The sequence below is a fragment of the Priapulus caudatus genome, unplaced genomic scaffold, assembly GCF_000485595.1.
Source record: "Priapulus caudatus unplaced genomic scaffold, Priapulus_caudatus-5.0.1 Scaffold1112, whole genome shotgun sequence".
Lineage (NCBI taxonomy): Eukaryota > Metazoa > Priapulida > Priapulimorpha > Priapulimorphida > Priapulidae > Priapulus > Priapulus caudatus.
The window spans coordinates 48,156-59,824 of NW_014578173.1; the positions used below are offsets into that span (position 1 = coordinate 48,156).

The window sequence follows — 11,669 nt, forward strand, 5'->3', positions numbered from 1 at the left end:
CACGCACGCACGCACGCACGCACGCACGCACGCACACACACACACACACACACATACACACACACACACACACACACACACACGCACACACACGTACACTACCGCTTCCTATAGCTACAATATCACGAATCAGTGCGCAGAACATGGTAGACGCTACACGTGAACGCCTATAGAACCTAATTACGATTTTTCCCAGGTCGGTTCAGTGTAGTTTATGCCTCGGGCCCCTTCAAGTTAAAAATTTTCCCAGGGGTTCTGCGATACCTTATCGCGTTGCGCATGCGTGCGTAACATCGTTTTGAGGACTCGTAAACGTACAGCGTCTAAACCGGCTTTTACAAACACGGCAATTAATGCGTCGCTAACAGTGGATGGCACGTAGCCTACTTATATAGCCATAGCTAGTAAACAGAATTAATACGTCAACTCGCGGTTGTTTGCTTCTTGTCAAGCGATGCCGCTAAGAGATGCACTGAACTTCGCTCTGCGTGCGCATGTAAAAGAACCCTCCGAATATGCGCTGCGGAGCTGTCAATGTTTAAGACCAATAAAATAGTGCTCTAGAATTTTTTTTACAATCAGACATTATTTTAGAGGCCATTCATACACGGCCCGAAACAGCCCAAAAATACTGTTGTACAAAAATGCGCGAAATTTGTCTATATAAGTCTACTGGGCCCTAGAATAGCGTCAGATTATAAGAATTTTCAGGGCCCGATGTATTGGTCTATCAATGCCCATGTCTCGCTAATTGAAAAATAAGCGATGACCCAACCCTATATGCGTGCTAAGCTATGTGATACCAGACTCCGCTATTCTATGCGATGCTATTGTAGCATAGCATAGCATATAGAATACTATTCCATATGCTATGCTATGCTACACTATGCGATGCTGGGCCATGTTATGCTATGCTATAGTATATGCTAACCTAAGCTATTCTATACGCCTTGCTATGCTACGCTATGATATGCAATGCTACGTTACGTTATGCTATGCTACGCTATACTATGCTATGCAACGCTACGTTACGTTCTGCTATGCTATGCTACGTTATGCTATGCTACGTTATGCTATGCTATGCTACGTTATGCTATGCTATGCAACGCTATGCTACGCTATGCTATGCTATGCAACGCTACGTTAAGCTATGCTACGCTATACTATGCTACGCTACGCTATACTATGCTACGCTACGCTATATGCTATCAGGAGTGAATAATAATTGATCTAGCGATAATAGATAATATATCACTCCTGATTATTTATTATCCCGAGTAATTAATCATTCACTCCTGATGCTATGCTACACTACGGTAGGTTATGCTATGCTATGCTACGCTATGCTATATATGCTACGTTATGTAACGCTATGCTATGCTATGGCTCGCCCGCAGACGAACGAACACTCTTTCACACGACGACCTAAACCCGAATGGATCGCGCGTACGTGTGACGTGCCCGCAACATCCACCGCCCCTGTCATAGAGTACCAGCACAGCGATATTACGAGCTGCGATATGTTGTTGTTACCAACCACGACGTTGGTTAGCAGCTCAGCAGACACGATCGACTTGATTTACGGCCGCCGTCACGTGACCCGTAGACAGCCGGTGTGCAGACGGCATCCTCTGACTCGCTGTCAGACCGCATCGCGCACGTGCGACTCCAGCCGCGCCGAGAAGCAAGAGAGAGCGAAAGAGAGAGAGAGAGTGGAAGAAAGTGAGTAGGTGAGCGAGAGAGAGAGAGAGAGAGAGAGAGAGAGCGAGAGCGAGTGTGTGTGTGTAAGAGAGAGACGATAAAAAAGAGGGGGAGAAAGAGAGATAGAGAGAGGGAGAGACAGCTAGCGTGAGAGGGGCGGGGTGGGGGGAGGAGGCGCCGGTACCTGCAGCAGCAGGAGCAGCAGCAGCAGCAGCAACAGCAGCAACAACAGCAGCAGCAGCAGCAGATGTACACCGACGTAGACAGACGTCTTGCCGGTGATATGCCACGTAAACACGACGCGTGTGTGCGATGGAGTTTTCGCAGCATGGAGCTTGTCGTCTGCTCGTACATTCTCTACGCGTGGCAGTGGCTGTGTATGCTCCTACGCCGCCCGCTCACCTACCTCTGGCCAGCGGACAGCCAGACGCCACGTAAGTACGCTATACGACCGTGTGTATACGCACGGACGCGCGCGCACGAACGCACGCACGTATCATGACGTATGTACACACACGGGCGAACGCACGAACGCAGGTATGTACACGCACGCACGCACCGATGCTTTCACACATACACACACGCACACGCACATGCAAGCACGCATGCACGCACGCACAGGCACGCATGCACGCACGCACAGGCACGAACGCACGCACGCACGCTCACATGTAGCATTGAAGGTACCGCCCCTGAAATTTTATCCTATTTACTCAGAAATCGGATCCTATATCCGCACTCAGAGCGTCCATACGAGAATAGAATAGCAGACGAGTGCATATCACGAGTATGCCAATATTACATTCTAAGGCGTGCATGGGTATATAACCTCACAATTGGGATGTGCAAAAGGCGTTTTCATGTGTTATCCGTAATAATAAGCGATAATAATACATAAAACTATTGCTATATGGTATATAATGTTGGATATCATGGGATATTTATTGTTGTTTATAATTATCTTTCACAGAATTACCATTGGGAAAAACTATCAAACTGCTCTACTGTGAATTTACTAGACATGCATACTTTAAATGTATCCTGAAAAAATGCTGTCTGTATAATGTTGAGAGTATTTGCCCGTGTGTATTACAGGGTATAGTTACATAAACATGAACTGTATGTTTTGCCAACGACCTAGGCGTGATGATATATACCCGATATATGATAGTCACCTCTATATATACTGGACTATCTACGCTGGTACATGTTCATTCAAAATAACTGTCTATACAGTGTACAGGTACTATAGTACCAGGGGCGAATAATGACAAATTTGTCATTATTCACCCGTGACTGTACCTATAGGGGCCAACTGACAGAATATAAAGAGTGGCCCTATAATCAGCATCTGCAATTGTGCGCGTGATGTGACAGCCTGCGAACCAGCTGCTGGTTACATATATACACTATAATTACCATATGCAAATTTTACGTGTGATGCATGTGCGCATATGTTCATTACCAAAACTATATACTCCTATAACAGCAAAAAATACATCACTGCTACTAGCATAAGTCCGTCTGAAATTACCGTTTCTCAATCTGCTTAGAACTGCTGATGGTGAGTGAGTCACTCTAGCACGTATTCAGGGACCGCTGCACAGCGCAGAAATACAAGAGTGTGCAGAGCAGACGGCAAAGGAACGCACACACGAGCCTATATACATGTATTTGTACAGCAGCCAATCCACGGCAAAATCCACGCCTCCCTAGCACTCGCAATGCACACTTACAAAGCGTTACAAAACACGAAAGACACCGAGGGGGGCGGTTTTAGGTTTCCTATCGCATTGAAATATCCTAAGTGCAAGCTCCGACAACACAAACCCGGCTGGAACACCCAAGGATTGTTCTTACCCATAGAGAATGTTCATCTGGCCGTCTAAGGTCATACGTCATGATTTCATGAGTGCAGCTCGACCGTGACTATCCACAAAGAGCAATTATAATGATTATTATCATTATAAGCTCTTTGCTATCCAGACGATGCATGAAGAAGCGGATGATAGCACCATGACCTATACATTCTATCGGGAACTAATAAAAACAAATTTGTTAACGTTTATTCACTCCTATTTTCTATGCGGTTGAGTGTTGTTTTTGTTGTCCGTGACTACACCTTGGTGTGGAGGGTATTCGTATATTTCCTATATTAGCAACCACTGCAATTGTAATTTGCTATACTTATTTCACAATGTTAGCTTTCAGTGCCCATGATCTGTTCTGCTCACAAACCCTGCATTTTTAGCTCACATTAACATCGTCAAGATGAGCTATTGCCATGGGGTGTCGTCCATCGTACGTCCGTCCGTTCGTCAACATTTCGATAACTCAAGAACCGTTTGACCCACATGTTTTAAATTGCATACAGTTGTTACTCCTATGGGAGAGATTTGAACGTCCTATTTTGGAGCACGTCAGTAACCTACTTTCGAGCCACGCCCACTTATTGGCAAAAATGAAAATGGCCATCTAGATTCATTCGATTTTGTTAAATTTTGGTATATGAATGTGTAAGGCTAGCTCCAAAACAGTTGTTACTCCTATGGGAGAGATGACAACGTCCTATTACGTTTATTTCGTCTAACTGGTTAACAACTCTACAATAATACCTATATACGTGTAATATTGTGTTTTAGATTCTTCGTTACATTATTTGACTGGAATATTTTATTGTTTTTATTTGCGCGATATTCGAAAACCAAAATGGCGATCATTTATGCGTAGCGCCATCTCTCGTCAAGATTTCAGACTTTCAGATCTGAAACATTTATTTTCGCATCAAAACTTATCCATATATCTTTATCAAGAGTATATAATGGGAGTTCTCCCACATATACTCTTGCTTTATATATCCCCCCTCCCTCTTCTATCACACCCAAGGTAAGCTACAGTGTCATTGACACTTTCATATTGTGTACCATGTCTATAATACATGATATATTTTGTATTATATGTAGAAAAATCTCCTGAAAATATAGCAATCTTCAACATGCAAGTTGTTAGTTCGTAAAATGGTATTTATTTGCGTAACGAGAACTAACACCCGAGTTCACAGCAGGTGAAATTTTCAATAACCATTTGCACATTAAAAGATCATCACACAAATTAGCCTGAATCATCGACACGTTCGCCTACAGCCACAACAAAAGTTAACGCTTAGACCGAAAGGCTGACAGACGGTGCTGAAATGTTTACACGCAACTCCATAACTATGCATGTTCGCCACAAAAACAATAACGTGTTATTTTCGCGAACTCGTTCTTGCCACAATGTTTTTCCCCGTTCTAAGCAAGGGTTGTTCATGTTTGCACAGAATACGAGCTTCCAGGCACAGACAGCTTCGAGTGGCGATGTCTGTGTTCGCTGAACACACGCAGAGCGCAGCATGACAGTGCGCCCCTACAGTGGAGCGGGGAGCTGGCCGAGATGGCCCAGCAATGGGCCGGCAGCATTGCCCAGAAGGGCTTCTTACAGTATAGCGAAACCAAAGGTGAGCAGCATCGTTAGGTTAAGGTTAGGGTTGGGGTTAGGGGGTGGTTAGAGCTAGGGGGATGGTTTGAGTTAGGGTTGGGGTTGTGGTTAAGGTTAATGTAAGGGTTAGGGCTAGGGTTAGGGTTGGAGTTAAGGTTAGGGTTAGGGTTAAGGTGAGGGTTAGAGTTGGGATTGGGTTAGGGTTTGGGGCTATGGTTTGGGGCTAGAATTAGGGTTGGGGGGATGGAATAGGTCGGTCATGGACCACGATGCCTGTACTCCTCGAGCACACCTCCAGAACCGTAAATGAACGATTTCAGTCTTGCTGCGAAGAGGTACGCTGGGAAGAAGATAGACCTCTGATCAGAAGGACATTACTTTAATGAGAACAAAGGATGTTAAAATATCCATATAAGGATTATCACAGTCATATAGATTCACAGTCATATATATAATGACAGCAATGTAGATTCCAAGCTGATTAATCTTTGCAAAACGCAATAGGATTTTCAAGCGCCAATGAAACGGTGGCGACGCGTGAACGGTGGTTGAAATAAGAGGGAAATGCGAAACTGCCGACAGTCATGCGTCTTTCTAGTCCGGGTAGAATTGCAGTGTTAGGATCGATGCTTCATCCACACGCACAGCATCAGCTCGGCCCCGCCGCTCGGGAATGCCTCCATCCAACTGTATAAAACAAGGACACGGTCATAAATCATTTAATGAACGGATCGGCTATTGTCTTAAATAAAACATAGCCCTCAATCAGAGTAAGAGCTAGGTCCCGCAAAAAAACACTTGCTGGCTGGCCCTGTAAAGAAAGACGTACGTGCCTATTTCATTTCGCCTTGCAGTCATTCAAGCTGCTTACTAGCCTATTCAATCGATACTTGGCAGTCTGTAGGGGGGGTGTATGCACAAAAAGAACGGAAAAACCCCCGTTTCCTACAGCGCGTGTGTGTGCTACACGCAGCAGCTACAGCCTGGATGTACGCACCTACACTTTGTACCTGCAGATATTGGAGAAACTCTCAGCATGGTGACGCAGAGCGCGGAGACGGAGACAATGGCTGATAACGTTATCACGGGTTGGTACGAGGAGAGCAGACACTTCGACTTCAGCAAGCCCCGCTGGAACAGGAGTGAGTGAATAATGAGGGGGGGGGGTCACATCCCGAATGTGCATGCATTTAATATATATGGATATATATTATATATATAAAACAAATTCAAATAATAGGTAGGTGTTTAAGTTTTAATACGCAAGCTTTCAAGACATACTTCTCTTCCTGCGGCTTTCAGCAGCATGAGGAAGAGATGTACGCCTCGAAAGCTCGCGTACTAAAACTTAAACACCTTCTACCTATTATTTGAATTTGTTTTTTATCTACATATAGGTGTTCGTGTGTGATTTTACTTCTATATATATATATATATATCTTTATATACTAGCCTGGTACCCGGCGTTGCTCGGGAAAAACGCTTAGGAGCAACTTTTAAGAGCAAATTCAGCCACATATACTTACTTAATTCTAAAATATTCCCCCCCCCCCTTCACCCATACGGTCCCCATCAGAAAAGAAAGAGAAGCATACTGGATTCACATTCTAAACACTATCCAGCCACATGGACTCAATACATAAAAACAATACATAAAAACTAAACTAAACTAAATACATAGGTCAATAAACTAAACCCGTCAACATAGCACGGTATCAGTTCAGGGTCACTTTCATCGTAAAAAAATGAGCAGTTAAAAAAAGGAAATATTTCTCCAAACGTATGGATATATCACCTCATTTTAACCAAATTAGTTGGTCAATTTGGCAGAGTTCTGCACCAGTGAAGTCACCATAGATGAAATTATCAAAAAGGTGAATAGCACCTGATTTTAACAAACTTAATTCTTTCTACCAGTACCATGTTATACATTATATCCGAATGTATACACAGACAAATTACAATTTTAGAAATACAAATGAACGAAAATTAACCACTAAAAGTGTGTGTCGTGCTGCTTTTGAGACTCAACTGACTACTGAGTGAATAATAAAAAAATGTATAAATTTGGCATAGTGTAACCTGGTATTAACAAAGTTTTGGCTTTTATCCGCTAGATGGCTACATTCGTGGGAAGTCGGCTGTTCTACTTTTCTGACATCACTATTCAGACACTGCTAAAATTTTCGCTCATATTAAGGCCCATTCATCGTCATTATATCTACAAACATGTGTGGATTTAACAAATATGGATAAGCCAATGTTGGTGCTTGACACACGGGCTATACAGTATACCCTGAGATCGGTGGTGTGGGGTTGATGCTCACCGCGGCGAAGATTACTGCGTCAGAAAATCGGCCTCTCTTCTCTTATAATATATAAGAGAGAGAGAGAGACGCACACACGCACGCACACACATAGTTAAGAATTTGCGCCATTAGACATTAGATACCTTTTTAACCACAGCCTTGGCCCTATTGACACACACACGTACACGCACACATGCGGAATACTCAGTAAAGACAAGAGGTCCCGACTGCCTACTGTGCTTGGAAATATATACGGTTTATACCAGCCCATCATAGCTAACAGTGTTGCACTTGCACTCACATTTGTTTGCACGCAGCCTAGTAGATATTGGGTAGAAATGGCAATAATTTGAAAAGAAAAATGCAACAAAAATATCGATGTAATCGATCGCAGTTGGTTCAAACGTAGCCAAGAAACAGTCATATATATAGAATATATATATCGACCTCAGTCTCGCAGCTTAGTCAGGCTACATCAAACACCGCATCTAATATGGCACGTTTCATTTCACTGTACCGGTACCGCTGGACGGATGCCAGAGTCAGACGTAAATTTTAGTTTTTTGTCTTCTCCGTTCAGAGGCGACGAATTTCACGCAGCTGGTTTGGAAGAGCACGACCGAGTGCGGGGTGGGCAAGGCGGCGACCCACAACGGCAAGCGCATCGCCGTCGTCGTCTTCTACAGACCCGCGGGCAACCTCAACAGCGCCGGCCAGTACGACGCCAACGTCCGGCCGCCGTGCGACGAGGACGGCGGCGCCACCTCGTGTCGGAAACGCGAGACGCACGTGTGAGAAGCGATCATAGGGAATGTTGCGTGCGTCCGCGCCGAAACCCCTGCAAGTGGCGCCCTCTCTAAAGTCGAACGTCACGCTGCTTACAGAGTCGAATTACGATCATGAGAGTCGAAACGAACCCTCGGGCCCACTGATAAAAACAACTTTAGCTAGACTTAACGGTAGTCTTAACATTAATTGTTTGTCGCAGACGGTCGACAGAAACGTCGTAACGTTACGAATTTGTCACACGCAGTGTACAAAGGTCCCATCGGCCGGAAAGAGTTGAGGTTAGGCCTAATGTTGATACTAATTTTGTTTCTGACAACGAGCCCCTGGTTTATTAGCTGTACTGTTACAGGTGGTCAGTGGCGACGGGTGTGCTGTGATCCACAGGTAGAATGCAGACCTCACCTGCTAGGACTCGCGGCTAGGGCCTGCATACCTCCCAACGTCCCATTGGTTGATACAAATCTAGTTAATTTTTTAAATGACCCTTAACGCAATCGGCATGAATCGGTGCGTGCGACAACCCCGATTGCAGGAACGCATGGCAAACAAGGCGATGCGGAGGACCGCGTGTGCACAACCGATTGCAGGAACCACGTGCGAACAACCGATCACGGGAAACGTGCGCTCGAGATCAACCAGATCGCCAGAAGCACGTGAAACAACCGATCACTCGGAAGCCTCGTTGCGAGAGCCAAGGCCGGAAGTGCGTGCAGGAACGCACGTGCGAGACGAAGGCTCGAGATCGCAAGGGAGACGCAACTCGTGCAGAGATCAGGTGATGTGCGAGTCGCGAGGATCCGGCATTGCGGAACAACCGATCGCAAGGAACTCACGTTGCGAACAATCGAGTCACTGAACCCTCGCTGCTAGACAGAGCCTGATCCGCAGGAAAACGAGCGTGGGCGAACAACGGCGTAGTGTCGGGGCATGGATAGCCCGGCGGGGGGCGGTGGCGGCCTGTGCCGAGACGAGCGCGATTCTGGCGGAGAGACTTTGTGATCGTGCTGCGTCAGGCGAGGAATATGTATGCGGCGAGGTATGCAGTGATGGTGGCCGCGCGGTAGCGGAGCTAGTGGCGCGAGCGTGAGGCCTGCACGTGTTAGTGGTGAGGAGACGATCATTATGGAGGATGGCCGCGAGGGAGAGAGCGCTTGATCGTGTCGGGACTGAGCTAGGTAACTTCGCAAACATCCACTGGGGTGGAGTGAGAGATGCAGAATTCAAACAAGTACATTTTTTTCGGTCCAGATGTGCTGGAGAGAGTATGTGTTATTTTCGTATTTCTGCATTTCCTTTATGGGTGAGAGAGGAGCGGAGTGAGGTGCTTGTCGCGAAACGAGTGTTGGAGTGAGTGAGAGGGTGGTGTGAAGCGACAGAAGGTGATTTGTAGCGTGTGAGAGCGAATCACGAGCGAGAAGTGGATAATCAGTACGAGCTGCCCGTGAGATTTACGAGACAGGCAGGGCGTGAGGGCGCGCTGGAAGGGTTAATGAGGGGGACGCGACGGCGCCAACGTGGTAGATAGGGCCATTAGAGCACAGGATGCTGCTTGTAGACAAGCGTACGTGGTAGGGCGTGGTCAGACCGTTGTAGGTCATCCTCCAATGAGATGCTGCTGCGATGCCAACAAGGTGATAGACGATCATCAGTTATTATAAGCAGGAGCACTCATGAGCTAGCCATTCAAAACGCATAACAACACTATTGAGATCAGGTCTGCCTTGTCAATATGAAGTGACTTGTTGGTTGGGGGGTTTTGAGCTTAGGGGGCGGGGTGGCTGGGACGCTGCTGCGGACGCGCGCGGTGGCTGGCGGCCGCCACGCGGAGAAAATCGTAAAGAAACTGACCGGATGCGTTCGGAGCGTGTCAGTGAGACGCCTGTCCTTGCAGGGCGTGGAGGTTCGAGGAGCCGACGCATGCGAGGCCCGGCGGCATCGTGGGGGGTGCCACCAAGGTGTAGCGGTGGCCTTGTCGGTGGTAGAGCGTCGCGGTCGGCCCTGTCCTGCTCTATCGGCACAGCTGAGACCAAGTGAGGGAGAGCTGGGGAGTAGATGGGCGACGTAGAGGTTCCATTGCCGTGTGAGGAGGGTAGGCGCGCGTGGGGGGCCTCGGCTTGGCCGAGCCTGGGGGGTCCTCGGTCTGCTTGAGCGCAGGACCGTACGGCGAGGGGGGCGAGAGCCAGAGGGGCTGGGCGCAGCGCTGACCAGAAGTGGTGTGAGGTGGGGTTTAGAGTGCGGCCCAGTGCCTTGTCTGAGTTAATGCTGGCTACGGGGCGGGAGGCACCACCGAGCCGTACAGTGCGTGTCGGCACGTAATCGGAAGTGACGTCGTCCATGAGACTACCACGCCGGACGTTGACCGAAGCATAGGGCGTAAGTGTGTAGTCAGCTACTAATGCCGACGATAGGGGAACGCAGACGAGAACAAGTGTGGAGTGTGTCTAAGGTTTGATTTTGCTGGCGCGTAGGAGAGTGGAACTCGGGAGTCTGGATGATCTGTGATGTTCATGTGTAGAGGGACCGAGTTGGGCACCTATGCATGGTTATGATTTCCTATTGATGTGTTATAGCATGTATGATGTTCAGACATATGGCATATTTGCAGGCAGTACGATGCGATTTCGCACATGAGATAGTCCGCAGATCTATGCCTGCAAGTGTGTATAGACACGGAAGAGGGAAGAAGAAAGAGAAAAGAGAACTTGAGGAGGCAGAAGGCATTCACTGCAGTTTTTATATTTACCGTAATATGGCGTGTCTACAAATTCGGAGTTTAAAACAACAACCGCTACGCCCGCGGGTACTTGTTCTCTGTAACTATACTGTCACAGATAATGTGTTAAAAAGCCGTTGTGCACTATTAATTTATCACATGACAGGTCATTGTTCCTGATTCTGCCTTCCACGAAACTCATCAAGGCACTTAATGTGACTGAATAGAAGCAAAATACTTGCCCATGGCCCACTTCAGAAATAATAATCGAGTTTATAAAGTGGTGATATGATAGTAGCTGTCCGAGACAAACCTGTGTAATACACACCATATACATATATATCTAGTCCGTGAGATCTGGGTGCGTGCCCTGGCAGAGATTCAACTGTGGCAAGGCTGGAAGCGATAGGCTCCACAGGTGGGCGCTGATGGATTGCACGTGGGTGCTGGTGTCGGTAGGCAGGGCGTTGGGTGTCCGACGGTGAGTCCTAAGAATCAGTGATGTAAGAGTCACAATTCTTAGTTATGTAAGGTGGGGGTATAAAGGGTTGTCGTTGGACTGTATGATTGATGATCTCCGCAGGTGGGTTGGGAATGTAAGATTTATCGCAGGAATGTAGACTTTCCAGACTTTCAGACACATTACCAGTTTTGCGCGGATTCTTACATGGTAGGAGAGG

General features: G+C 46.9%; 2 protein-coding genes across 3 annotated transcripts in view; one reads left to right on the forward strand and one right to left on the reverse strand.

Annotated features, from left to right (window-relative positions):
- Positions 1–1,901: 1,901 nt before the first annotated feature.
- LOC106815435 lies at positions 1,902–5,235 on the forward strand. The gene is made up of 2 exons (XM_014819894.1): positions 1,902–2,135; positions 5,021–5,235. Exons 1-2 carry the CDS (start codon positions 1,949–1,951, stop codon positions 5,212–5,214), a joined length of 381 nt encoding a protein of 126 aa, XP_014675380.1. The 5' UTR covers positions 1,902–1,948; the 3' UTR covers positions 5,215–5,235.
- A 539-nt stretch (positions 5,236–5,774) lies between these two features.
- LOC106815432 (NF-kappa-B inhibitor-like protein 1) overlaps positions 5,775–11,669 on the reverse strand; it is a 17,105-nt gene continuing 11,210 nt past the window's right edge. Inside the window, exons 7-8 of one of the 2 annotated variants that reach the window (XM_014819891.1) lie at positions 6,176–6,309; positions 5,775–5,865 (exon numbers count right to left, since the gene is read on the reverse strand). In XM_014819891.1, the coding sequence (XP_014675377.1) occupies positions 5,796–5,865; positions 6,176–6,309 (204 nt within the window). In that variant the 3' untranslated portion in view covers positions 5,775–5,795. The remainder of the gene's footprint in view (positions 5,866–6,175; positions 6,310–11,669) is intronic. The other variant, XM_014819892.1, reaches the window with a different exon arrangement.